At 51.4% G+C, this 25,463-nt stretch overlaps 10 protein-coding genes across 10 annotated transcripts in view; 6 read left to right on the top strand and 4 right to left on the bottom strand.

The window, feature by feature from the left end:
* The window catches only part of GUITHDRAFT_133396 (hypothetical protein), a gene marked incomplete at both ends in the record, with an annotated part of 4,779 nt that extends 1,786 nt beyond the window's left edge, over positions 1-2,993 (top strand). Inside the window, 6 exons of the mRNA XM_005839929.1 lie at positions 35-235; positions 266-351; positions 503-1,571; positions 1,750-2,224; positions 2,486-2,688; positions 2,895-2,993. Coding sequence (XP_005839986.1) covers positions 35-235; positions 266-351; positions 503-1,571; positions 1,750-2,224; positions 2,486-2,688; positions 2,895-2,993 — 2,133 coding nt within the window. The remainder of the gene's footprint in view (positions 1-34; positions 236-265; positions 352-502; positions 1,572-1,749; positions 2,225-2,485; positions 2,689-2,894) is intronic.
* A 1,311-nt stretch (positions 2,994-4,304) lies between these two features.
* GUITHDRAFT_101453 (hypothetical protein) lies at positions 4,305-5,149 on the top strand (the record flags this gene model as incomplete). The annotated part of the gene is made up of 6 exons (XM_005839928.1): positions 4,305-4,340; positions 4,530-4,577; positions 4,629-4,706; positions 4,855-4,895; positions 5,004-5,043; positions 5,093-5,149. The coding sequence occupies 6 exons, from the start codon at positions 4,305-4,307 to the stop codon at positions 5,147-5,149; spliced, it is 300 nt and encodes a 99-aa protein (XP_005839985.1).
* A 248-nt stretch (positions 5,150-5,397) lies between these two features.
* Positions 5,398-6,804, bottom strand: GUITHDRAFT_133395 (hypothetical protein; the record flags this gene model as incomplete). The annotated part of the gene is made up of 4 exons (XM_005839927.1): positions 5,398-5,460; positions 5,641-5,734; positions 5,810-5,910; positions 6,034-6,804. The coding sequence occupies 4 exons, from the start codon at positions 6,802-6,804 to the stop codon at positions 5,398-5,400; spliced, it is 1,029 nt and encodes a 342-aa protein (XP_005839984.1).
* A 2,029-nt stretch (positions 6,805-8,833) lies between these two features.
* On the top strand, positions 8,834-11,060 carry GUITHDRAFT_101451 (hypothetical protein; the record flags this gene model as incomplete). The annotated part of the gene is made up of 13 exons (XM_005839926.1): positions 8,834-8,840; positions 8,899-9,016; positions 9,096-9,570; positions 9,620-9,752; positions 9,804-10,010; positions 10,191-10,257; positions 10,306-10,357; positions 10,406-10,528; positions 10,576-10,640; positions 10,686-10,733; positions 10,789-10,854; positions 10,904-10,997; positions 11,043-11,060. The coding sequence occupies 13 exons, from the start codon at positions 8,834-8,836 to the stop codon at positions 11,058-11,060; spliced, it is 1,473 nt and encodes a 490-aa protein (XP_005839983.1).
* Positions 11,061-11,650: 590 nt separating this feature from the next.
* GUITHDRAFT_101450 (hypothetical protein) lies at positions 11,651-14,460 on the top strand (the record flags this gene model as incomplete). The annotated part of the gene is made up of 23 exons (XM_005839925.1): positions 11,651-11,782; positions 11,839-11,938; positions 11,988-12,076; positions 12,122-12,274; positions 12,322-12,376; positions 12,430-12,482; positions 12,534-12,563; positions 12,613-12,640; positions 12,693-12,736; positions 12,783-12,854; positions 12,891-12,916; positions 13,067-13,128; positions 13,190-13,255; positions 13,306-13,361; positions 13,408-13,474; positions 13,522-13,625; positions 13,678-13,729; positions 13,779-13,833; positions 13,887-13,935; positions 13,989-14,027; positions 14,085-14,132; positions 14,302-14,348; positions 14,397-14,460. 23 exons carry the CDS (start codon positions 11,651-11,653, stop codon positions 14,458-14,460), a joined length of 1,491 nt encoding a protein of 496 aa, XP_005839982.1.
* GUITHDRAFT_150494 (hypothetical protein) lies at positions 14,371-16,467 on the bottom strand. Its single transcript, XM_005839924.1, has 4 exons — positions 15,825-16,467; positions 15,600-15,776; positions 15,385-15,537; positions 14,371-15,341 (listed from the first exon to the last, which is right to left on the bottom strand). The coding sequence occupies exons 3-4, from the start codon at positions 15,424-15,426 to the stop codon at positions 14,475-14,477; spliced, it is 909 nt and encodes a 302-aa protein (XP_005839981.1). The 5' UTR covers positions 15,427-15,537; positions 15,600-15,776; positions 15,825-16,467; the 3' UTR covers positions 14,371-14,474.
* A 1,402-nt stretch (positions 16,468-17,869) lies between these two features.
* GUITHDRAFT_101448 (hypothetical protein) lies at positions 17,870-19,237 on the bottom strand (the record flags this gene model as incomplete). The annotated part of the gene is made up of 11 exons (XM_005839923.1): positions 17,870-17,963; positions 18,032-18,071; positions 18,119-18,172; positions 18,223-18,288; positions 18,337-18,477; positions 18,535-18,655; positions 18,708-18,803; positions 18,851-18,926; positions 18,987-19,040; positions 19,093-19,157; positions 19,205-19,237. 11 exons carry the CDS (start codon positions 19,235-19,237, stop codon positions 17,870-17,872), a joined length of 840 nt encoding a protein of 279 aa, XP_005839980.1.
* Positions 19,238-19,940: 703 nt separating this feature from the next.
* On the top strand, positions 19,941-21,231 carry GUITHDRAFT_161135 (hypothetical protein; the record flags this gene model as incomplete). The annotated part of the gene is made up of 9 exons (XM_005839922.1): positions 19,941-20,141; positions 20,202-20,294; positions 20,348-20,399; positions 20,449-20,528; positions 20,580-20,634; positions 20,683-20,765; positions 20,797-20,856; positions 21,000-21,055; positions 21,105-21,231. The coding sequence occupies 9 exons, from the start codon at positions 19,941-19,943 to the stop codon at positions 21,229-21,231; spliced, it is 807 nt and encodes a 268-aa protein (XP_005839979.1).
* A 387-nt stretch (positions 21,232-21,618) lies between these two features.
* DCC1 (defective in sister chromatid cohesion 1) lies at positions 21,619-22,983 on the bottom strand (the record flags this gene model as incomplete). The annotated part of the gene is made up of 8 exons (XM_005839921.1): positions 21,619-21,735; positions 21,779-21,869; positions 21,928-22,044; positions 22,096-22,232; positions 22,283-22,539; positions 22,587-22,656; positions 22,703-22,819; positions 22,882-22,983. The coding sequence occupies 8 exons, from the start codon at positions 22,981-22,983 to the stop codon at positions 21,619-21,621; spliced, it is 1,008 nt and encodes a 335-aa protein (XP_005839978.1).
* Positions 22,984-23,461: 478 nt separating this feature from the next.
* GUITHDRAFT_161134 (hypothetical protein) lies at positions 23,462-25,454 on the top strand (the record flags this gene model as incomplete). Its single annotated transcript, XM_005839920.1, has 11 exons — positions 23,462-23,489; positions 23,823-23,872; positions 23,924-23,992; positions 24,150-24,260; positions 24,382-24,480; positions 24,529-24,596; positions 24,645-24,739; positions 24,786-24,824; positions 24,941-25,023; positions 25,082-25,123; positions 25,176-25,454. The coding sequence occupies 11 exons, from the start codon at positions 23,462-23,464 to the stop codon at positions 25,278-25,280; spliced, it is 789 nt and encodes a 262-aa protein (XP_005839977.1). The 3' UTR covers positions 25,281-25,454.
* Positions 25,455-25,463: the final 9 nt, after the last annotated feature.

Here is a 25,463-nt window from a genome sequence, read left to right as displayed (position 1 = left end):
CCTCGTCAACATGCTCCGCTGGCCTCTTATGCAGATCCCCGAGGCGATCAGCGCGTACGCGCGGACCAAGATCTCCGTGGGGCGCGTCCAGAGCTTCATCATGGGGGAGGAGCAGGAGAAGAGGAAGGAGGGGGGGACTTCGATGGAGGAAGGAGTTGTGATCTCGATCAAGAACGGGTACTTCTCGTGGGGATGCAAGAAAGCAAAGGTTGGAGATTGTGTCGAGGGGAGGGAGGTACGGTGCCTGAATGGACGATGCTTGCAGGAGGAGGAAGAGGAGAAGGGGAAGGAGAAGAAGAAAAATGACGGAAAGGCAAAGAAAGAGGACAAGGAGAAGGAGGAGGAGAGCAAGTAAGCGACCACATCCCTGCTCCTCTCAATACCTTCCTCCCATATTCTCGCTCCCCTCGTCTACTCCTCCTGACTTTTCTGATCCTCGTCCTGCTCTTCTACCCTCCTGCTTCCCCCTCACTCCCTCCCTCCCTCCTCACGTTCCTCGCAGACCCTCGGAGAAGGCTGACGAGGAGCTCGCAAACGTTGCAGCGCAGGAAGAGCAGGACAAGCCGACGCTGGAGGACATCAACCTGACGGTGCGCAAGGGAGAGCTTGTCATCGTAACAGGCAAGGTCGGCTGTGGCAAATCCTCCCTCCTCTCCGCCATCCTGCAGGAGATCTCGACAGTCAGCGGGCAAGTCTCTTCCTCCGGCTCCATCGCCTACGCCTCCCAGTCCTGCTGGATCCAGAGCGCCACCGTGAGAGAGAACGTGACGTTCAAGTCTCGGCTGGACCCCGAGCGCTTCCGCCTCTCCCTCCGCGTCTCTGCCCTTGACTCTGACATGGACGTCCTGCCTGCCGGGGAGGAGACTGAGATCGGAGAGAGAGGGATCAACCTGTCGGGCGGGCAGAAGGCGAGGATCCAGCTTGCTCGCGCGGTCTACAGCAACGCTGACATCTACCTCCTCGACGACCCTCTCTCTGCTGTCGACACGCACGTGGCACGGAAGCTCATGGACGAGTGTATCCTCGGGGAGCTGAAGGAGAAGACGCGTCTGCTCGTGACGCATCAGATCCAGTACCTCTCGCTCGCTGACAGGATCGTGGTCATGGATGGAGGAAAGATCGTTGCGCAGGGGAAGCTGGAGGAGGTGGAGAGCCACATCGACCTCTCGTCCCTCCATCAGGCGCACAAGGAGGAGGAGGAGGCTGGGGAGGGCGAGGAGGAGAAGGTAGGGACGAAGGAGAAGGCGGAAGGAGACGCCAAGAAGGGGCAGTTGACAGGGTCAGAGGAGAGAGACAAGGGTGCTGTTAGCACCGAAATCTACATGCTCTACTTCCGCGCGTGGGGATCGAAGCTTCACCTCGCCATTCTCGTCCTCCTCTTCATCGCCGTCCAGTTCCTCACCGACGGGACCGACTTCTGGCTGACCCTATGGTCGATGGCCGTGGACCCGACTCAAGACCCTCCGCTCTCCTCCCTCAAAAACCGGCACGACTCCTTCTGGAATGGCATCTACGCCGGCATGGCGGTTGGAAGTGTCCTTCTCACGCTGGTACGCGGAGTCTTCTTCCAGGTGAGGGGAGTGTACGCTAGTCGCCTCCTCCTCCACAGGTTCGTGCAGTCGGTGCTGGCGGGAGCATGTCGTTCTTCGACACGACGCCGTCTGGTCGCATCATCAACCGCTTCTCCGCGGACACAGACAGGATCGACACTCAGCTGACGAGCATGTTCGAGAACTACCTCACGATCAGCATCTGGATGCTCGGGGCCTGTATCCTGATCTGCATCCTCCTACCCTGGTTCTGCCTCCCTTCCTCCCCATCATCTTCATCTACAAGATGACGGAAGCATACTTCACCCCGACCGCGCGCGAGCTCCAGCGACTGGAGTCCGTCGCTCGTTCCCCCATGGTCTCTCACTTTTCCGAGACCATCCTCGGCCTGGTCACCATCCGCGCCTTCTCCCGCTCCCCCCTCTTCCATGCTCGCTCCCTCTTCCTCCTCGACCTCAACCTCCGCCCCCAGATGCTCGGGCAGGAGGCTCGCAGGTGGCTGGACCAGCGACTGGAGATGGTGAATATTCTGGTTCAGTTCTTCACCGCTGCCTTCTGCATCATCGCAAGGAACTCCATCTCTCCCCAGTACGCCGGACTCGCACTGACCAAGGCCATGTCGATCTCTTCCATCCTTGGCTTCCTAGTCATGATGCGAACTATGCTCGAGACTGGTTGGCTCCTCCTGCTGCTCCCGCTCCAGCTCTTCATCCTTCTCCTGCTTTTCCTCCTTCCTCTCTTGCTCCTTCTCCTGCCTCCTTCCTCTCTTGCTCCTTCTCCTCCCTCCTTCCTCTCTTGCTCCTTCTCCCCTCTTCCCTCTCTTGCTCCCTTTCCTCTCCATCATCTTCCTCATCTTCCCTCATCGTCTTGTATGTCTCCCATCAATCTCTGCCCTGCCCTGACTCTCCACCTCCAACTGATTCCCTTCCCGTCAGGCATGAACGCGGTGGAGAGGATTGACTTCTATACGCACAACATCGAGCAGGAGGAAGCGATCGCTGCCCCTGAGCCTGCGGAACTCTCGGAGGACTGGCCGAGGACGAGCAACATAGCCTTCGAGGGATACAGCATGCGCTACCGCCCGGGACTTCCACTTGTCCTCAACAACCTCAGCTTTAAGATCAATGCAGGAGAGAAGGTACCCTACTGGCCTCCACCACCACCTCCTCCTCCTCCTCCTCCTCGCTCCTCCTCCTCCTCCTCCTCACTCCTCCACCTCCTCATCCTCCGCCTTCTCTTCCTCCGCCTCATTGCTCCTCTTCCTCGCTCCTCCTCCTTGTTTCGTCTTGTTCCCCCTTCGCTCCTCCTTCCCCTCTGCACCTCCCGTCGTGACCCTCCTCGCAGATCGGTATCGTGGGCAGAACAGGCTCGGGCAAGTCGAGTATGCTCGTTGCTCTCTTCCGCCTCGTCGAAGGCGCAGGTATTTCCGTCGTGTCTTTCTGATCCTTCTGCACCCTCCTCCTCCTCTCCTTCCTCCTTAGGCCTCTACCTTCTCTCTTCCACCTCCTCCTTGACTCTCCTCCTCTTCCACCTCCTCCTTGACTCTCCTCCTCTTCCACCTCCTCCTTGACTCTCCTCCTCTACTTCCCTCCCATCCACCTCCATGAGCACCTGCTGAGCGCTGCCCGTAGAGGGCCGCATCCTCATCGATGGCGCGGACATCGCAGCCGTCGCTCTCAAGAGGCTGAGGAGCGCCCTTGCCATCATGCCGCAAGACCCAGTCCTGTTCTCGGGCTCCGTACGATTCAACCTCGACCCCTTCTCACGGGTGAGCACCAACAACCTGCCTCTTCCTATGTCAGATCCTTGTCCTCCTCCACTTTCCTACTTCCTCCTCGTCCTCCTCGTCCTTCCTCTTTCTCCTTCCTTCTCTCCTCCTTCCTCCCCTCCTCCTTCCTCCCCCTCCTCCTTCCTCCCCTCCTCCTTCCTCCCTGATCCTCTTCTGCCCCTCTTGTTTGCATCCTCTTGTTCCCTCCTGCTTTCTGTCTCTTGTGTGCCCATTCTCTCTCCCCCCCCCACTTCTGGACGCACTTCTCTCTTTTCTCGCGGGTAATCTTCCTTTCCCTCCTCCTCCTCATACCTCACCACAGCACACGGACGAGGAACTGCAAGAAGTGCTGCAATGTGCGAGGCTGGGAGAACTAGGTAAGGGCCAAATCATCCTCCTCCTCGCTCCTACTCCTTCCTCCTTCTCCTCCTCCTCCTCCTCCTCCTCCACCACCACCACCACCTCCTCCTCCTCCTCCTCTACCTCCTCCTCCTCTACCTCCTCCTCCTCCTCCTCCTCCTCGCTCCTACTCCTTCCTCCTCCTTCTCCTCCTCCTCACCACCACCACCTCCTCCACTTCCTCCTCCTCTACCTCCTCCTTCTCCTCCTTCTCCTCCTCCCATGTTTACTGCTTCTTTGAGGAGGACTGGATAAGGAGATCTCTGAGAGCGGGGAGAATCTCTCGGTCGGGCAACGACAACTCGTGGCACTCGCTCGGTCAGAGAAACATCTGCCTCATCCTCCGCTCCAGCGACCGTCTTCTTGCCCTGTTGCAGCTCCTCCTCATCATCATCATCATCATCATCATCATCATCATCATCATCATCATCATCCTCACCCTCACCCTCATCCTCATCCTCGCTGTCATCTCATTCGTGCTTCTCCTCCTCCTTGTTCGTCTCTTCCTTGAAACTTCCCGTGCTTTTGTCTTGTTGTTTTGTGACCTGGACTATCTCAGCGTCCTCCTACGCAAGCCCAAAGTTCTCATGCTTGATGAAGCGACGGCAAGTGTCGATGTGCAGGTAAGCTCAGATCATCCCTTCTGTCCTCCCTCCCTCCTTCCCTCCCTCCCTCCCTCCCTCCCTCCCTCCCTCCCTCCCTCCATCCATCCATCCATCCATCCATCCATCCATCCATCCATCCCTCCCTCCCTCCCTCCCTCCCCGTCTCTTCTTCCCCACGGCATGTCTCACTCACCTTGGTCATCGCAGACGGATGCGCATGTTCAGAACACCATCAAGACCAGGATCCTAGCGGGGGTAATGCGCACCAGCCTGCGACCTCCTCCTCCCGGTGACCGCGAGCGGCAGGGAACCTCCACCATGCTCGTCATCGCGCATCGTCTCAGTACTGTGGTCGACAGCTCTCGTATCCTCGTGATGAATCAGGTTTCCTTTCCCTCCCCCTCCTGTCCCTCCCATCCCTTGTGACTCCGTATCCCCATCGCGTTTCCTCCCTTGTGCGATCTTCGTCACCTTCTTGTCTTTTTGCCTGTTCCTCCGCTTCCTTCTCCTCCTCTTCCTCACTTCCTGCCAGGGATATGTGCAGGAACTCGACACCCCCAAGAATTTGCTCAGGTTGTTTCCTCTACCCTCCTTCTTCACCCCCCATCCCTCATCCATCTTGTTCTTCTCCCGCTCCTCCTCTCCTCTTCTATGTCCTCCTCCCTCCTCACATCACGACAGTTCCAAGAGCTCAGCCTTCTCTGCCATGGTCGACAAGATGGTGAGTGACGAGGCTGGCACGCGCTTGACCTGACCGGCTGATACCACAGGGCGCGGCAGCAGCCGAAGGTCTAAGGAGACAGTGTGGAGCTAGTCTTCCTGCTTGATAGAACTTCCCGAAGGACAGACAAGGAGTATTCATCCTTCCCATCCTTCCTCCTACTCAACATCCTCCTCCACTAGCGACATCTTCATCATCGTCATCATCCTGGTTTAGGCCATCGCCGCATCGCTTCTCCTCGGCCAGCCCATGTTAACATCACCTCATCGGGACACGCTTCATCTCGCTTCCGTCGTCCAGACTTCATTGCAAAAAATAAACTGACGTGATGCAATATTGTCCGTCTTCTCCCTATCACTTTCCCTTGGGAGGAAACGCGATGTTGAGCGCTTCCACCACCACAAGGCAGATCGCGAGCTGGAAAGAAATCGTTAGTCCCCTGCCCCTGCCCCTGCCAGTTGCCCTTCCCCCTTCCTGTGCCAACCTTCCCCCTTCCCCCTTCCCCCTGCCCCCTGCCCCCTGCCCCCTTCCTTGCTCCCTCCCCTGTCCCTATTCGCCGTCTTCCTTCCTCACCCTCCTTGACCGGGAGTGCCTCACCTGAGGAGCAACGCGTCCAACACGTCCAGTCAGGCCCTTGAAAAAGGCTCTCGCCTGGCCCTCTGCCCATAGCTCGGCAGCAGTGGAACGGATGCTGGGAGAACGAGATGTCAGCGAGGAGAGCAAGAGACGTCAGCGTCCTAGCGCCGGCAATAAAGCGGTCCTTCACCTGGCAACCATTACGTCGCAGCCCTTCGTTCCAACGCCACAGGACTGCATCCTCGTCTTGATCACATCGAAGGGGCACGTGAGCGACGCTGCAGGCACTCCCTGCACATCGACAGCCAATCAGGAGGAGCGGCAGGGGGGCAGATGAGAGGACAGATCTAAAATGGAGGGCGAGGGTGGCAGGATGGAAGGAAGGGAAGGAAGGAAGGAAAGGAAGGAGCTCACCGCAGCAAGTCCAGCAACCAGAGCGTCCAACAAGTTCTCTTGTCTCTTCTGCCCCTTCTTGGATCCGACCTCCTGCAACGCTGACTTGACACGGTAGTAGATGGGGAAGTAGAGGGCCGCAAAGAAGACGTCACGGAGCACGCAAGCCTTGGCTCCTTGGTACAACCCAGAGAGGCCAACTTGCTGCACAATCTGCATAGCATTTCCTGACTCCTTCCCCATCACTTGCTGCAAAATCTTCACCCTGTCCATGGGTGTGCTGACAACAACTTGAGCTAAACCTCCGCATGCTCCGGCGAACATGTCGTGAGAGAGAGGGAGCTTGTCTATCGTGGTACCCCTCATCTCTGCCAACTTGCTGCGAACAACGTTGTTCGTTCCGATCTGCATGGCACCCTCCGGAGCTGCACCGATCAGAACTGGGGTTACCCCGCTGTAGAGAGCTGGGATCCCCTCCTTGGACGCGACCTTTGCAATGGTGTCGAAGATGTTCTTATACATCACCTCACTTCCTGCAACAATCCTCTGATCCTGGATGCGAGTCTTTGCGAGATCGATGGGGAAAACTGAGAACGCTCCCAACCCATTGGCTACTCCTCCCTTTAGAAACTCCTTCACGCCCTCCACGACCCCAGAGAAGTCAACTCCTGGGGAAGGAGCTGCGGGGAGGGTTCCTACTGATCCTCCTGCTACACCTGCCACCATGGCCAGCATCCCCAGCATCCTGACTGCTCTGCTGCCTCCCCGAAGCCGCCGCCATTGTCGCTGCATTTCGACCATTCCAGCCCCCACTGCGTACCACAACGAAAACCCCACCCACCTTGCAACTACCTTCACCCCCTCAGAAAGATAGAAAAATCAGAACACAGCTGATCTGTCCCAGGAACCTACAAAGCGAGGAATTTTGCCAATAGTGATAAAGTGTAATTTGAATATGTATGACACTATCCATCTACATATCACCCCCTTCTGGCATCCACCCCACGAGGAATCGTCCTACCCCTTCATTGGTTGCGGGATACTTACCCACAGTCCCCTGCAACTACCCTACCATATACTCCTCAACTTCCTGAAATACCACCCCAGATATTCAACAATGTTCACTCTATGAAGGGTGGGTAGTAAGAGGCAGATCCGCAGAAGACCCCTCATTCCCTTCCCCTCATTCCCCTAACATGACATATACCACCCTCTCTAGAGTACCCAGTCAACTTCGGTCGATCCCCAGGCTAAGGTAGGGGTAGTCAAACTACCCCTACCTACCGGACGAAAATGATCACCCCTCACATCTTCAGTGGAAACCCGGGGGTGGGGTACGCATAAAGGCTTTTACAGGCTACTTCTACAACCGCTCATCCTGGGAAGAAATTGGGTTATCGAGCGACGAGGAAGGAGAGGGATAAGTGGATAGACAAGGAGGATTCAACAGTCACAGGGAGAAAGATCGGCTAGAAAGAATGGAAGAAGCCTTAGGATGTCCGAGGGAGATCAAAAGGATTTTTCAGATGTTCTACATTTTTGCTGCGAGATTTTTGGTGAGCCAAGCTCCGGTGATACAATAATGTACTTCATATCTTGTTGCATACTTTTACATCTCAGAGTGGAATGCGAGACTTCCAGTTGATTCTAATCCGTATATTCCACAATCATTTTCCGAAAATGTCTGATTACAGTCAGTGTCTGATTACAGACAATGTCTGATTTACATCCCATACCTTTCAACATGCATGGTGCATGATAACACTAGATGATGGTTGATTTCATGAATTATAGTTAAAACACTGATAACACTTAGGACACTTGAATCCTAGTTGTGTCCCCATAAAACAATCATTGCACGAATTTATAAGATCTATTCATTTGCGATATCAAGCAATGAAAGTGGATAAATGCAAGTTTGAAGCGTAAAGGATTGTAGGGATAATGAATTTAGCCATGCAGGCACATGCCCAGATGTGAAGTTGTATCAAGCATGTGCACTCCCACAATCATTCTAAGTGTTTTCAAACCAGTGAATGGTCACATTGAATCTATAATGGTGATATGGATGCCCAACAATGCTGCTATGTATTCCATGGATGTTTCAAATATACCACCATTGAGGTCTTCACAATGTTAGACAGTACAGCTTGTCTACATTCGTGTCATGACGTGATGTATGCAACATTCATGTAGATCATTCATCGAAAGAGAACTCCCAAGTTTTAAGCGAGACTCAACTCGTATCAATTCTGGATTCCATCATTTGTTTGTAGGGAGCTCTTGCCCTGTAAAGGCACCGTTGGCACAAAATGCTGACAGGCGATGTTTCATATGATATTGAATTTCACGCAAGCAGCGTTACTCTTAACTCAACATCTACGAGGTTGAGCGATTCAACCCGAACCTCGTATTGTCTCTTGTTGGCAAGGGGTTTCAGATATACCAAGGATGAATAAAGTTATCCTCATCCATCTTGAAATGCTCGCAGCAAAGCAATATCCATATAACTCACTGCTCCGACAGACGATCACGGTCCCTCCAACTCCGACTCTCATATATTCGTGTAGTCAAGGACATCCATCTCCAGGATTCCGATCCCTTTGAGCACTGAAGCTAAGTGCAACTGTCCGATCAGTCAGCAGACTGCTACTCACCTTTCGACTCGGCTCCCCGCCGGAGCCTGGGCCGGGCGGCCCGGCCCGTTACGTGCCTGGATTGACGGTTATGTTCTGGCTTCGGCTCTTGAGGTCTGACGTCATCTGATGAGTGGGGTGGGGGTTCCTAGTTGGTGGGTACTCCATTGGTAAGATTCTGAGGAATGGGCGGTGGGGGTGTTTTCGACGGGGGTACAGCTGCATGGGCAACTTGATGTGACTACTGCAGTCGACGGAGTGTCGACGGAGTATGGCGATGGCAAGTTGAGCGCTGGGGGGATGGATGAAAGACTGGCAGCGCTGCTGAGGAGGAGGAGAGTACAGGTGGATGAGAATGAAGATGACGGGTGAGAGAGAAAGCTGGCAGAGAGGAACGGAGGGCTTGGTCATGGGCAATCTTTTGTCTTCTGATATCATGTTTTGCAGTTATGATGTAGTTGATTTCGAGCCACCATCGACGAAGGTTTGCAGCGTCGACATAGATGAGGATGAGCCTGTCAACCATTCCATTCCCTTGGAGTACTCGAGTGTGAATCAAACAAATGCCTGGGAAGAGTCGAAAGACCTTGCTGCACCAGTTGATACCAGCCTTCACGATCGATTCAACCAATACGACGTCTCTGAGCGCGGCAATGGGTCTTTCCTCAGGGAATCAACGGAAAGTGATTTGAAGGTCGCAGACCAAGCTTTCGATGATGCTCCGGCCATAGTCCAGGATCCTTACTATTCCATCTCGGAAGTGGAAGAATGGGACAGAAAGCAAACCGAAAACGATCTTGCATTTTCTGATCCTTCACCCACGAGCCCGAATGTGTTCCGATCGATCTCTCCGACGTCAGACCAGGAACATCAGGACCAAGAGGCACAGTATGAGAACAGTTGGACCAAGAAATCGAACGAGGTTAGAGGAAGGGGTTGTTGGAGGATTGCCCACTCATCAGTCATTGCAGATTTTGGCCGTGGACGTGAGCTCGAATCGAACTGTTCCGATCAAGATAGTTGGCGTGGGCGCCGCGTCGTCCGATAGAGACTGGAGACAGGGTTTACTGTCTGTGGGCAAACCTCCTAGCCATTCTAACACGGGTTGTGGACCATGGAGGCGCGAAGGACACGGTTTGATTCATGTTTGTCCAGGAAATGGAGACGATTTTGCTGGCTATATGAGCTTGCCACCAGGATCTCCACTGAAGCCATCTTCTCCGCAATCAAGCAGTGTTACAAAAGCTAACACTTCGACCATGCATCAAAAGCATCGTGAAAATGAGTGGACAAACTCCATGTCGTCGCCGTCCCTTCATTCTGCTACTTCTCAATCCTCGCATGAATCGCCACCGAAACGAGGTAGACCATCAAGTGTTTTTGAATCATTCGATGTTGGAATAACATGTACGATGTCTCTCGTAGGCGAAACCTCATCTGAAGAAACATATAAAGAATACGTAAATGTTCTCTGTACAGGTCAAAAACATGCTTGCTGCTGCAGAGCACCTTCATTGTGCTGTAGGTGATTGAAATTTTTAGGAAATGTTGAATCAAAGACCAAAGTTCTCAAAGACGTCAAGAAGAAGGCAAGACAGCAGAGAGCACGGTATCATCTCAATTCATTCCCAACTTTCTGCTGAACGAAAACGGTCAGCATCGACATGATCAAATGTGGGATCGTTCCAGCTCTTGCCTACGTCCTCCGGGTAGAAATGCTTTCATTCATACCACACAGAATTCATCCTCTACTTCAGGACATGGATACAATCCCAGCTTCAGTTGTTGCCTTGCAATGCTTCGTTGTTGACAAAGAGATCATGGAGGCTCTCTTTTGGAGCGACGAACCTGATTCTTACTCGCTCCTGCTCAAGTCGGAGGTGCCAAGGACATCTCCCTCGCCCCCTGCTGCTCTGACATCTTCCAGTTGTTGCGGTGCAGCGTGATTGAAAAGCTTGTGGCCATCATCTGCTGGGACTGGGTGAATGACAAGTAGGCGGCAGGAGCTTGTCAAATCCCTTGTCTGACACCTGGCAGACTGAAAGGAGAAATCGCCCTGATCCTCAAGATGGCGTCCAAGTCAGGGTGCGTGCTGGAGATCATGAGCGTTGTGATGGTCTCACCTGACCGAAACGCACAGGGAGATGGCGGACATCATCATCCAGCAAGAGGGCGCTTTACTTGCCATGACCGGCCTGTTAGACAGGTACATGTTCGTGCAAGGGGAGGCTCAGTAGCCTGCTGACCCTCCCCAGCCCTCAGGAGCGATGTGCAGCTCTCGCCGCCTCGGCCCTTGCTAACGTCTCCTACTACTGCACGTCGGGCCCAAGGAGGATGGCTCGGTTCCAGGTGAGCACCGTCTGCGCGAGGGAGGCTCCTGAATGCTTTGCTCAGATCTTGTGCGCAATATGAAGGAGAAGCCGCATCGAGATGACTCTGAATGTGATGATAATGCTGATGTTTTTGTTAAAAACTGAGAACCTAGTATCACCCCTCCGAGAGCCGCTCTCAATGCTCAGGCCACTAGTAGACTCTCGTCCTGGCAGTCGGGCCCCGAGGCCGCCGCCCGGGCCTGGGCCGGCCGTATACCGTCGGCGGCCGGGCGCCGGTAATATACTGAATAGATATAGGCTCGCCAGTCCGGAATCGCTCTGTAGTCAAAAACCGGAGTCCCGCCTGTCAAGAATATTTGAAAGATAGTCGAAAATGAGAATGCTGAGCGAAAAGTGTGAGAAGGAAGGAAGGATGGATAGATGGCAGGCAGGCAGGCAGGCAGGCAGGCAGGCAGGCAGGCAGCAGGCAGGCAGGCAGACAGGCAGGCAGGCAGGCAGGCAGGCAGGCAGGCAGGCAGGCAGGCAGGCAGGCAGGCAGGCAGGCAGGCAGGCAGGCAGGCAGGCAGGCAGGCAGGCAGGCAGGCAGGCAGGCAGGCAGGCAGCAAAAGCTACTCAATCAAAGTCGAGAAACCTGACGTCTGCGTAGGAGCGCCATACGGATCCCCAAGAATGAAAAATGCATCCATGCTGAACCATTTGATCAGCGGGGACTTTGAGAGTAGGAGCCAACAAGACAAGGCGCTGCTGGAGAGTATGAACTCTTGCATGTCTATCTTGGCTCGCATCAACCAAGATGTCCTGGTGATTGGAATCTCCTTGGTTCTGTTTGAAACTTGTCTTATTGCATTCATTTGCAGACGGAAAAAGTCCCAACGCAAGAAGAAGAGAACTGCCCAGCGTCGCTGGGGCTTGTGTTGAACGGATCATTGATAGAAAGCGTCATCCCAGGAGGGCCGGGTTTTGCTGCGAAGTTAAGAAGGCAAGACATTGCTCCCTTGACATATAGCTGATGCTATAAACAGCGGTGATAGGATAGTAGAGATGAATGGAAATCAGGACGTTTCTTTCAACCTCCAACGAGCAGAGGACATCAAAGTGAGCTACGTCTGTATGTCTTCGGGGCCCTGATGACGTAAGCAGCTCCTGGTCCAGAGGAACGCAGACGTCTTCGAAGTGGAGCTGCGCAGCGACACCTCCCCTGCCATGCTGCACCTCCAGGAGCTCTTCGACCGCCTCTACAACCTCCGCGTGCAGCAAGAGAGCCAACGGTCGGGGAACCCCAAGGAGTTTGCGGTATGATGGTGATGATTGTACAACATGGTAATGACAGGATCGTTCAGGATATTGAAAAGTGCCTTGAGCTGACTTATCAGGTTGCAAGTGATCGTTTCCTTGGTCTGCATGTTTTAGTTGCATGTCTACATGACCTGATGAAATTTGTTACAAAGTATCCTCGCGCGTTGATCAGCAGAACAAAGATATCAAGGATCTTGCAACCAAGGTACCAACTTCACTTGAAGCGTCATCGTCTCATCATGGTGATACCCATCAGGCATGCTCAACGTTGCAAAGCGCCATCGGGGTAGACCTTTCCAACCCCTCCACTGCTCCATTCTGAAACTTGTGCTCAGCCCAAACCACAGGAAGAAGCTCTGCAGAGTACAAGCGGACGAACCCCGGTCCTTTCTGCTGACTTGCCTGGTTCTTCAAGGTGTGGGAATGGACAGCACCTTGCAGCAGGAGACCTTGCTAGATGTGCGCAGCATCGGGGCTGACAGCCTGTCTGACTCGGATGATGCAGATGAATTACCTCAATTCCTTGTCGGAGTCCTTGGAGTCTGAGTTGATTCGGCATGGTGAGAATCGGCAAATGGTTGTGATGACACGCTGAAGAAATGAGCTGCTGCAGTTGCTCATGAGACTGAGCTACATCAGGTATGTCCGGATTCACTTCCCGGCCGTTGAGACCTTTCCTGCCAGATCATTCAATTCTTGAGAAGAGACCTGGCTGAAAGCTTGCAGAGGGAGCAGTCTTTGATGTGCAGACCCCAAATGTCCTTTCTTACGTGTTGAATTCTGCTGCAGGAAAGAACTGCAACTTGGAAAGGCCAGAGTGCCAGGAAATTCCAGCAGAAGCGTGAAAGCAGGTCAGATCGCCTTTGACACCGGAACACAGTCAGGGGAATCCTGAGTTTGTTTCATCCGCAGAGAACACAACGATCATAAGTCTTGACGAGACGAATTCTCAAAACAAAACTCTCGGTATGGGGAATGGTTGGAGCTCTGATCAGCCTTTGATCTGCAAACGATAGTTGAGCTGGCAGCCGAGAAGATGGCAAAGACGCTCCTGGAGGAAGAGAAGAAAGATCTGCAGAGTCAGGTCCAAACTTGGACACTTTGATTGCCCTCTGATAACCTCATCACAGCTGGATAAGATGGAATCAATCATGAAAGCGCAGAGAACTCTCTTGGTTCAACTTGAAAACGAACTCGGTGACGTGTCAGGTCGATTACATCGTCCGTGCTGAAATTGACTGTAGCGGAGGAGAGGAAATGGAAACAGAGAGCTTCCCCCCAGTCTAACTCAAGCTTCTCTCCCTTGTTGTCCGCGGAGGCTCCTCTAGTCAGAACTCCCTCAAGAAACGTACATGACAACAGCTGTCCTTCCCATGTTTGTCTGACTTGCCGTGTCCTAGGACGAGTTGCCGGTGACTATGATGACGGAGCTGCCTCTGTGCCATGGGATCGGTGAGGCTCCTGACTTGGAGCATCTCACCTGCTGATCATCAGGTCCCAGGCCTCGAGATCTCCCACACCATCCCCTTCATGATCATCAACTTGACTCCGGGCAGGTGACATGCGAGCTATTGATGCTTACCTCCAGCCTGAGCTTCACCTCCTCCAGCCCAGCGTTCTTAGATGGGAGGCTGGCGATAGGGGACGTGCTCATGGCTGTACGCATTTGCCTCGCCTGCTGCCGGGCTCCTCTTACTCTAGAGGCCTCTAGGTCGATGGCGTTAGGACGGCAGAGCTGGACTACATCGGGGTATGTGCTGGGGCTTCGCCTCCTCTCCTCGTCCGCTGACACAGAATGACATGGCAGATCCTCGACAAGATGATCGGGCTGGAGGGGACGGTCGTGCAGCTACAGGTGCTGTCTGCCCGGAGGAGCGTTCCAGGGGCCCTTCAGGTGAGCTCAGACGATGGAAGAGACGTCTGTACCCTGAGATCTCCTCCTCCAACAACACCAACCCCTCCTATCTCACTCCTCATCTTCCTGCTCTTCTTCGTACTCCCTACTAACGCAAACACGCTCGCAGGTGCGTCCGATCTTTACGACGCTACCGGAGCACATCTTCGGCTTCAGGTACGCATGTTCCATGTGCTCTCGGACTGAGGCAGGCTTTCATTCCAGCACTAAGATCACCAGGAGGATCTGGGGCCCAACACAGTCTGGCGTTGTGCACTGCCAGTGCTAGACCGTCGGACCCTGTCAGAGGCCGAGCGCTTTCCGCAGCCTCGCTCTTGCTGCATGTCCCCGGTACACCCGTTGGACTCTGATGGCAGCAAGTGTCTGGAAGCAGCGACGGATCTTCATCCTTGTCCGGTGGCCCCGCCAGACTCGTTGGATGATGACGCAACCTTCCTTCACACTTGTCGCTCCCTCGCCCGCCCTCCATCTCATCGAGTACAATTTGTCCTCGCACGCACTGAGCCCGGTGAGGATGTTGTTGATCTTGGATGAGAAACTTTCACCGGAGCGCATGTCCATCTTGAGATAGGGGAAGTCCCTCTGCGCTGACAACCTCAGGGCCGCTGCTTGAAGGATCTCCCCTGCTCTCCTCCTGTATGCAAGGATCTCTTGATAAATCCTCCGGCACTTGTTACATCGCAATCTCCCTCTCAGTTTCTGAATCGCGAGTTGCTGCCGACATTGCAGTCTCTGGTACCTGTCCTGCATCACCCGTGCTATGATGCGTTCCCGTATCACGATCACGCTTGACTCGCGTTCCAGCTGTATAGCCCTGAAGCTCCTCTCCCTAAAAAATCTCTTCACACCCGCTAGCAAGCAGTGGGCAGCTCCTCTCCTGACCGTCCAGTCAGACATGAGCAACCAAGTCTTGACGTGACTCCCGAGGATCGCCGCACTCTTCCTCCTCGAGCAAATCTTGCGAGAGCAATACACTCTCACAGCTCGTTGAATCCTCGACGAGGCCTCTTGCTTCGTCTTCAGTAACAATGACTCAAAGTTTAAGTCCTCGCAGATCTTCGACGCCGTCTGATGGATAGCCCGATAGCTCATGGCGTTCGCCTCCTCGTCCTCGCATCTGCTCTCGTCGCTCGCTGCAGCTGCTGCATGCTGTCCGGTGTGTTAGGGTGAGACGATCAGATGAGCACAAGACCTGTTTGCGAGGTGAACTAGCTTCGTCTTCCTTCACCCACATCCTCACTTGCAACATCACCCTCTGATCGCGAGCTCCTTTGAAGTTTCTTCCATCACGTCTTGCCCTCTCGTTCCGATCTTTCCTGGCCCCATCGTTGAGATTTCCTGGGTCCTGGCAAGAAAGTTCACACTTGAGAAAATTCATACGTGACTGACGTCCGAGGTCAGGCTCACCTCAATCAGCTTCGCCGGTTCCACTTGCCTCGTTTCAGCCAGGCTCAGTCTCGAGTCATCGACCTTCCTCTCCTTGCACTCAGAGAATTCTTCACTGGACCTTCTAGAACATGAGGAGGGGAGTCAACACAAGAAGCGCAACCCACGTGTTGGTAACTCTGCTAGCCTCTAATGTGCCTGTCACCATCTATCAGCTCTCTTTCCTCTTTACAGTGGTGGGGTTACCGTCATGCAAGGATGGGCTGCAAACAATGCCTTCGACGTATGGACCTGATTGTTCATGTCTGTCTGGTGACCGGAGGTCACGTCGAGATTCATCCATCAGTTCATCAAGAATAGAAGAAGCGAAGCAACAAAAACTCCTCGCATTCTGAAAGTTTCCCCGTTGAGCTGCTGTCCTCGCCAGGTTCGAACACGCCCTGATCGTGACCTCTGCTCGCTTTTGCGCACTTGAACTCAAGTCGACACTGAAGCTGGCAGCGGCTGCAACTTCAATTGTTTCTCCATCAGACTTGTTCACGGCTCCGATACATGACGCCATCTTGCAGCTCTAACATGAGCCTTCCAGCAAAACATCAGCACAGCAGCACCTCATCATCTGAACATGTCTGCCTCTCAAACTCTTGTCTATCACTATCCTCTCGGCTCAGTCTGTCAAATGTTCAATGCCTGAGATCGCAAACAAGGAGGCAGAGGAATGCGCTTTGTGTCGAGTCTTTCAGATCCTGTCAACATCTACTATCTGCTCTGTCGATCCGAGGCTCTACTGTCTTCATCTATCATCAGCATCACACGCTTGTCTTGTCGCTTGTCTTCGTCTCTGCGTGCTCCTCGCCCTGGTCTTCCTCAGTCTCCATCGCCATCTCACCGGTCTCAACGGCAGCTTCAGTAGCCCAACTGCGGCTCATTGCCACCTGCCTCAGAGCATGCGAATAGACCACAAGGTAAGGCAGCAGAAAATGATTGACCGCTGCCCGGGCCCGGCGCGGCGGGCCCGGCCGCAGTAACTTACTGTTGGCCCCGGCCGCTCGGACTCTGACCCTCACCCGGCTCGGACTGCCCGGCCGCCGTCCAGGACCGCTCAGCCCTCCGCCGGGGAGGCACTGAGGGACTGCTGCGGGAGCTCATCATGGGCGGCGGGACTCCCGGCAGGACCGTCCCGGCTGCGACGGTCCCGGGCGGGCCCAGTTGAACTTGGAATGAGGGCGATGATGTTTTAAATGGTTCAAGGTGGGGGGATGAGGCCCTAGGAGCGCACAGGCCAAGCGCAATGGCAGACGGGGGAGCAACATCTCATGAGCAGCTGTTCAACCAGGAAAGTCTTGTCATGCTCTTGCTATGCTCTCGTTGTGGTATCATCTATTCTCATTGCAAGATTTTCACTAATGAGATCCTCTGCTTTTGATTTCTTTCTGCTTTCTTGTTGAACTTCCGTCAATGCCCTGCCGTTCATGCCGTTGATTCCTCGAGTTTGTGTAGCATCTTCTAACTGTGCAAGCTCGCATGTTTCAATCTTTTACAACTCCATGCACACGACTGGATGGAGCAGTTTCAATGATGTGACGTCCTTTTTCAGGCTGGATTAGATATTGCGATGAGGGAACTGTCAGAGGTACCTGAAGACCAAGAGCTCCATTTATTCTTGCCGGTTGCTCCCCTCTTTCTGGTTGTCCTTGTTCAACACCTTACAATGCTCAGGATGTGTGCAAAACACGCTACAATGCTCCAGATATCAGAGGGCAAATTGCTCCATTAATTAAAGCGTACATGAATAGAGTGAGAAGTCCACACCTCAGACAGTGTGAGGGACTGAAACCGTGCAGGCCAACAAAGATAACGAAATAGAGTTTCGGCATTTCCGAGATGATGAGGTCTGTAAATGATTTCGTCACTTGACATTTGTAACCGTGTGTTGCTCCAGCTCCGTTCCTTCTCAATCCAGCCTGGACCAGCCCCCTTGCCGTTGAATCCTGTGCACGAGGTGATTTCTTCGAGTTGAGCTTTCTGTCACTTTGTGAATGGAGGGAGAGTTTCTTATTGCGTGAAATTGAAATTTCTGCATCTGATTTCGTGCAACGCGTCCAGGATGACGAAGTCAAACTAGCCAAGGCTGAGAAACAAAAACAACAGAATGCAAGGAAACGAGCCCTGGTTGTTCAGAATTGATTTTTGAACATTAAGTTCAAGCATGATAATCTAACATGTTAATAGGCTGATGAGAAAGAATCAGAGGCCGCGGATTCCAAAAAATGACGAGCTGTTGCCGGAGCTTACAACTTGGAGAGATGAGGAATCATTCGATCAGCTAAAGAAATGTCCGTCTGCATTGGTTTGTCGATAGCCATGTACTCAACAACACCATCCCTGAACATAAAGTTAAGAGTAAAGAGAGTGTCAATACGCTCCACAGAAATGGAACAAGTCGCTCTGACCTCACAATGCATGCGAACCTCCTTGACCTCATTCCCATCCCTGCACACCTTTCAGCTACACTGTCCCCCGCAAAGTCACGGGCTCACCTGCTTTTCTGGAATCTTGTGCTAGACCCATCTTTTCGATCAACTCTCCATTCCCTGATCACGAGGCAGGACTTAAATCGCCGTCAGATGACGGGGGGGAATACCGTCGGCAATGAAGGAAATCCTTTTGTCCATGTCATGGCTAGAGGCCCAGGCCTTCATAACGAATGCTTGGCGAAGAATTAACGAGATCCACTATCATGGATGACACTGCTCACCATCGTTGACCGAAATGCAGAACACTTGATCCACTCCCTTGGATTTCAACTCATCGAAATGTTGAATGTAACTGGGCAAGTGTCTCTCCGAACACGATGGAGAGTATGCTGCTGGAACTCCGAACAGAACACTTGTTTTCCCTGTTTGCAAGGCAGAGAGACAGTCATATAATGCACTTGCAGCACGGGTTTCCCGACCTTCAAACAGTTTCAAGCTTTCGACTTGTTCAGCCACTAGCTTGCCATCCTTCGAAGATCGAAGCACTTGTACTTGAACGTTGGGAATCTTATCTCCTGGCTTGAGAGGCTGAAGACTGGCCTATAGTCTCTCATAAAGGAACAAGAAAGCCTTAAGAACGGATCGCTGATACCTCACACAGCAAGCGATGGAGAACGCCCTTCCCCTTCAGCTCTTTCAGTTCCGAGCAGCCACCCACGCTCTTCCCACCGATGAAAATGTTGGGAACCTTTCAGCCCGGTCAGCACCATCTGAGACAAAGAGGGCGAGAGGTACCGTTGCGATCCCAGTCATCATTCTCAACACTTGTTGAATGTCACTTCCGTTGTCGATGAGGTCAAGCTCGACGACTCTGAGGCAACTCCAGTCACTCCATGTCCACGGACAGCGGCCAGGAAAGCATCGAGACAACCTCATAGCACTTGCATTCATGCCCAGCATATCCGTGAGAATTTCTTTCGCCTCCCTGAAGATTATGGCATGTCATGAGCAGCAAAAGCAATGAGGCCCAAGGAGACCTGCAGAACCCGCATGTGGATTTGCTAAAAACAACGAGTTTTGACCCGACGATCTCTTTCGCTACCTGCTGGGGATCAGAGAACCCTTCACTGTCGTACGAGCCAACGTCACCCTCAAGATGACTTCTTTCTTTGCTTGATCCATGCTTAACTTAGCAACCACGTGTCCAAGGAGTCTCTATTCAGTCAACTGAAGTCCGTGCACTTTGACAGGTTGCCAGCAGTCTGGATAGAAAACAATCAGTAAGAACAACGATATTCAATGCTCGATTGCCTCCAACACCCATCACTGATCTTTCTCGCTCATCTCACAAACGACTAGCGGCCAAAGCACGCCATAGCTACCAGGACATACAAAGATGCCTGAGTTAGGATCGCCCCATTGATCGGGGATAGTTCTCCAGCCACGTAGTAGACGATCGCTGCCCCAAGATTTCCCTTCGTCAACCTACCCCACCCCCTTTTATTCTGGTTGAAGTGATCTGTTGCTTGAGAAAAAGTATCCAGCAAGAATGGAATTGAGGGGTAGTCTTGAGTAGGGTAGGGATATGATGGGGTGGGGTAGTTCTGATTAGCGGGTACGAGGTTTGAAAATGCGAGTCTGAGACGCAGACCGGGCGAGGTGAAGGCGCAGCGAAAGAAGACAGAAGAGCACAAGGGAGAGGAGGTGAAGAGAGGAGGATACAGATATTAGAGACAAGCAGGTCCAGAAGAGTTGAACACGTCTATCCTTGTGACAAAGGCTAATACAAGGCCCAAGGAAAAGCTACTATTGGAGGCAACCATTATCGGAGTCGTCCCTGGATTTTGCTTCTGAAGACTTCTTTGAAGTCTATTCAAAGAAACAAATGATCCCCGGCAAGATGGTCTCTAACGCAAAGTGTGTTTTCTTCGTCGTTTGTGCAACGATTACTCTTGCATCGATCAGCTCTGTGAACGCATACCAGAAGAGTAGTGGTTCGCAATGCAGCAGGACCCTGAACAGAAACAACTTGCATCTGAGAGGAGGAGCATCAAAGAAAAAGAATGCAGAAGATGATAAGTACAAGGTGATAATAACATCAAAGATATTTACCCTGACATCTTGCATCGTGATCTGCAAACTTTAGGATATTCAAGCGCCTAAGCGTGCCTTGTCCGCATACATGCTTTACGCGAATGAAGTGAGGGCAGACATCGTAAAGAAAAATCCTGAAATGAAGGTTTGTTATTATTATGTTTTTGTGTTGTTATGTGCTCAATTGCTTCATCCAAGATGACAGAGATTTCAAAAGTAATCGGTGACAAGTGGAAAGTTTTGAGTGCGGGTACTTATTGTCTTATATCCACGAAACTTGTTTTGATGTCGTGTTGCAGATGGAAAGAAGAAGTTCGAAAATGAGGCTGCGAAACTCAAATCAGAATATGAGAAGGAGAAGGCAGAATACGAGGCCAAGGTTTCACTTTTTTTGAATGCTGTGAAGTGTTTTTTTTCACGATTTCTTCAGGTCCCAGAAGAAGTTCGGAAAGAAAGGACAGAGAAAGCCAAGAAGAAGAAAGAAGGTTCCCTTTGATTCCTTCACCTTCAAAATTTGAGAACAGGCTCCTCAGGAAAACCCGCCAAGGATCCGAACGCACCAAAACGGCCACTGTCAGCTTTCATGATTTATTCCAACCAGGCAATATCTCATCAGGTTCTCCTGCTTCCTGCTGATGTCGCAGAAGGTCCGAGATAAGATCAAGAGTGCCAACCCTGAATTGACCTTTGCTGAGATGGGCAAGAAGGTAACGAGATCGATCACTTTGAATAAGTGCTTGACTGAAATCTCCCATTTTTAAGATTGCTGCGGACTGGAACGGAATGTCTGCACAGCAGAAAGAGGTTGATGTTTGTTGATCTCAAGTATTTTCTTAGCTTAATGGCACAGGTTTATGAAAAGGAAGCAGCTAAGCTGAAGGAGAAATATGCCGAAGAAAGGGCCAAGTGAATGAAACGAGATGTGAAACTTAGTTATGTTGATTGCGAATTGCAGGTATGATGCAGACAAGCCTGAGGCGCCAGTGAAGGAGAAAACTTTGAAAAAATCGAAGACATCAAGCAGCAAGAGTGCAAAACCAGAGAAACCAGAGAAGGCGTCCAAGAAAGCCAAGTCTCAATAAGGGCGCCAGCCCACAGCTTTGTGGGCAAATGGAGTCCACTTGTTCGGTTCGATTTCCTTCTTGATTCGAAAAATGCTGTGCACCCTTGGATGGGGCTTATCTCCTTACTATAAAGGTTTTCTAAGTATTTTATCTAATAATGATAACTGGTACAACAAGCATTGCTCTAATATCTCGCCGAATATGTTCTGATTTCTTCCCCACTTGGACCTGTTTGTCTGTTCATCCTCGCATGCTTCAATAGCAGCTGATCCGCAGTGGCTCCAGGTCCAACAATTCCCTCCAGGTATGGCAGAAGGTCTGCACGAGTCCAAAACGAGTTTTGCTGGAAAATTTGTTTGAATCTCTGCTTGACGTCCATGCTCAAATCCTCCGAATGAAAACGTTTCACGAAACTCTGGATCCGCAGTTCACAAACCACTTGCATGTTCGCATATCATTCACCTGACCCCCCTTGTTCTCGGCAATCGCCTTTCCTCTCAGCATGTCCATATTGACGGTCGTCTGCTGAATCTTAGTTGCGAAGACAACCCTGAAACGGACTCACCCCAGCTGGAAGCATGGTAGTCCATGCCGTGATAAACTCCTCCACAGTAAACCTTACAGAGGGCGAGATCTTGCTCAGAAGTTCGTCGGCACTGCAGGGATGCCATTTCAGTGCTGTGAGGTTTCTCCGATATCCATCGAGTTCCTCACCGAAAGAGCGCCAGCGCATTTATGTCCAATTTCCTTGGAGTTTTTTCAAAACTATCGATTTCCATATTGGATTCAATCGGCTGCGTGTACTTCTTGAAAAATTTAGTGATTACATGTCTGGAATCACGGGTCATGGAAAAATGTGTGCAGGAGGGTATAGCATGTTACATCGGATATTCCGATAAATCGCTAGCTGACAGACATTGTTCTAGGGTGACAGAGTTGAAGTCCCATGAATTGAGAACTGCTGTGGACAGGAATAAAGTCATGAGCTGCGACTCGTATACTTGGCTCATGAGGCACATCTGTAAAATATCAGCAATAGTGTCTAGACTCATCGGGCTCAAAAAAAAACCTTGCCATCTATTTCAAGGGCACCCAGCTTGTCAAGTTCTTCCTCAATCTCCTTGGGGCTTGCTTGAAGCATGGACTCCAGATCCTTTCTGCTCAACCGCCTTGACTTTTCTTCTTCACTCGAGTTTTCATCTACATCTGGTCCCTCGTACTCGTACCGCGACAGGTAGGCGGGTAGGTTTCGCAATCGCGGCTTCGTGATACTGAGCTCGAACTGACTCATGACATTGACAATAGCATTTGTACAGCTCGAACACTCTACTCCGAGGTCAATTTCAGCATGGGTCAAGACAACATAGACTTACCATCATCAATCTGACGATTTTCCTTGTTGTGCCTTGCTAACATCTCGTCCATGCTCGAATGGATTAGGATCTGCATAGGGTGTTTACAAGATATAGACAGCCAAAGACAAACACACTTGCATGTTCGACGTCTCCCCCTTTCGAACAGAATACGTCTTGTCTTCAGTGATCAACACGGCTTCTTCATCATCTCTTCCAACAAACTTGAACACCACCTCGGAGTCCGACGAGATCTGGAACAAGGAGGTACTCAGAGGGAAGCTCTTCTGCAGCTTTCAACCCTTCGCTCTCCTACCTTCTCGTAGAGCTCCTTAGGAAGCTGGAGAAGGGAGAAAGCTCCGTCGTTCTTGGGCAGCTCCTCCACCATGTCGTTCTCCCTGTCGCGCCATCGCAACATGACGGGCTAGGAAGCGCGAAGTCCAAGGCGGAGTTTTAAAAAGGAAAGTTTTTAAATCATTTTTTTTCATGTTTAAAACTCCAATGTACTACGAGCGAAGTTTGTTTGGTACTGATATTGGTAGAAATTTTATAATATAAATTTATACTTATAAGGTAGGGTGCATGCGAGCATGACCCTACCCCCCCAAATTTGCACATGGGTCTCAATCCACCCAGGTAAGTTTTCCTTTTCCATCCTTAATGAACCGGGTGGTCAGAGGACCCCCGTGCTAAAACCCTACCCTATCAAACCACAACCGCTTTTGGGAGTTCTATCCGAATCTCTGCTTGAAATCTATTACCCACCCGACACATTCAAAGGGGAAAAGAGGGGCTCAGAATCAATCATTTCAGATTTTGAGGTCAAGTTTCAAATATATGATTTTAAGTTTTGAAATCGTGCTTCCCCCTCTGGAAAAAAAGCAGAAGCCGCTGCCATGCCAGACGCAGCATCGGCAGGATCAGGTAACGCATGCAAGGATGGCGATCTCTTTAATATCCACCTTCCACTGTTATGTTACATTTCTCTCTTGATATACAGCATGTGCCTTGTTGACCTCTCTCCCTCCTGCCCCTTGTCCTCCTCTTCTTTCCATGTCAAAATTTCCTGCCATGATCGTTCCTCCACGAGAATCACTGTCATGCCTCCAACTTCATATTTGTGATCCGCCCTCCTGTTCTTCTCATCTTTGAGAAGATCTTCGTTCCGCACTGACTGTCCCGTTGCACCTGGTTGTATGCGAATTCTTTTTCCATTCCTGAAAAATCTTTAATGATCTGTTGTTTACTTGTGCACAGGGAATGAGGAAGGTGGAGGCAAGAGAGTCATATCCACGACCAAACCCGAGGTTTAATTGAATCAATGACTCTTGCGAATTTCTGAAAACGAGAAATTCCAGGAGGGAACCAATCGATTGAAGCGTTCGAGAGAAGAGAGGTTTGGTACTGAGAGGAGCGATGACAACCAGGTAGGTTGCGCTGGTTTCTGACGTCCTGCTCTAACATATGGCCTATGAAATCAGGTTGACCGCAACAGATCTCAGGATGACTCTGATTCTCGAAATGTTAGAAGGAGACCAGATGTATACTATCGATGTCTTCTAGTCGTGATCTGATTTTCCGCAGGGGGTTCGCGGTCGTGGCAACTCGAGATATGCAGCAGTGACCGAGGAAATTGCTGCTGAAGAGATGCCTAGACGGGACCCTCCGGAGGAGGATCCGACTAATGTGCTCAAGGTAATCCCCTTGGCGAATGCGCTCTTCAGTCTGTGACCTCGACATGACAATACCTAACTTTCTTTGATAAACTCGCATTTTTTAGATTGAAGGTTTGAAAAGACCTTTTACTGATAAGCAGCTGCGAGAAGCCCTTAGTGAACAAGGAAACAGGGAAATCACATGGTTTTGGTTGAATAGGATCAAATCATTGTGCTTTGCAGAGTTTGAAACAGAAGAGGTATTCCTATATCAAGTCTTTTGGTTCTTGATGTAACCACGATAACAGGATGCTGCAGCTGTGAGGTCGGAATTTTATGATGTATTCTGGCCCGCGAATTCTCACACACCTGGAAGGTTTAAGACCTATGCCAAATGCTGGGCTATAAGTTGATAGTTCTCTAGGTTGCAAATATCTTTCACAACCCGCGACGACGCTGAGAAGATTGTCGAGAAGGAGCCGTCTGGATCAATTTCCTCACGATTGGGCCGCATTCCAGGTACATGATTCAGGATTAGGAGAGCAGATCTGATAGCTGTGATCAGGTGGAGGTGACCAACGATCGTTTGGCTCGTCAAACGAAGGTAATCTTGCCAGAAGTACCTCTTGAGTTGGCGATGTTTGCTTATTTGTCCAATGGACACAGCTCCTCGCAGATCTGCCCCAGGATTTGGCTCATCAGGTCCTGTTGGTGATTCAGGACCACCGTCGGGGGGCAGCGGGAGGATCCAGAGAGGTAGAGGCTTCCCGCCAGATGCTCCTCCAAAATCTTCCTTTCCAGGGGTAAGTTTGGCTTCGCCTTTTCTTTCCTGAATCCTGTAGTTGACCATTGTTTCTCCAGGTGTCCGCTGCTCCGAAGCGGCTAGAAGATCTGTTCTATAAGGTGACGATGTGGTTCAAGATCTTGTATACTTGTTATCTGATTGGATCAACAGACCAAAACAAAGCCTGAGATCTTCTGGATTCAAAATCCTGCACCGATTCGACAACGGAAACTCATGCAGTTGAAGCAGCCAAGTGGCCCGACTTGGCGGAGGTGATAAAGGCAAATGTGAACTGAAGATTTCAAGCGACAGCGAGAAATTCTTAGTGGTGATGAATCCGGCGCCAGCGTGGCTTTTGTAGGGTGAAATAGAGTTCTGTCAAAATGTTCAAAAGCCAGATTTTGTTTTCTTGTGGAAAGTAAGATCAAGTAGCAAGCATGTTTGGGTCCGGGGTCGTCT

This window comes from Guillardia theta, assembly GCF_000315625.1.
Source record: "Guillardia theta CCMP2712 unplaced genomic scaffold GUITHscaffold_7, whole genome shotgun sequence".
In the NCBI taxonomy this organism is placed as follows: Eukaryota; class Cryptophyceae; order Pyrenomonadales; family Geminigeraceae; genus Guillardia; species Guillardia theta.
This window is presented reverse-complemented; position numbering and strand designations above follow the sequence as displayed.

Bases quoted from the DNA above. Each gene is read 5' to 3' on its own strand.
- GUITHDRAFT_150494 (XM_005839924.1), bottom strand. From the start codon at position 15,426: ATGTGGGTGAAGGAAGACGAAGCTAGTTCACCTCGCAAACAG. The intron at 15,342-15,384 runs GTCTTGTGCTCA...CACACCGGACAG, and splicing joins CTAGTTCACCTCGCAAACAG to CATGCAGCAGCTGCAGCGAG.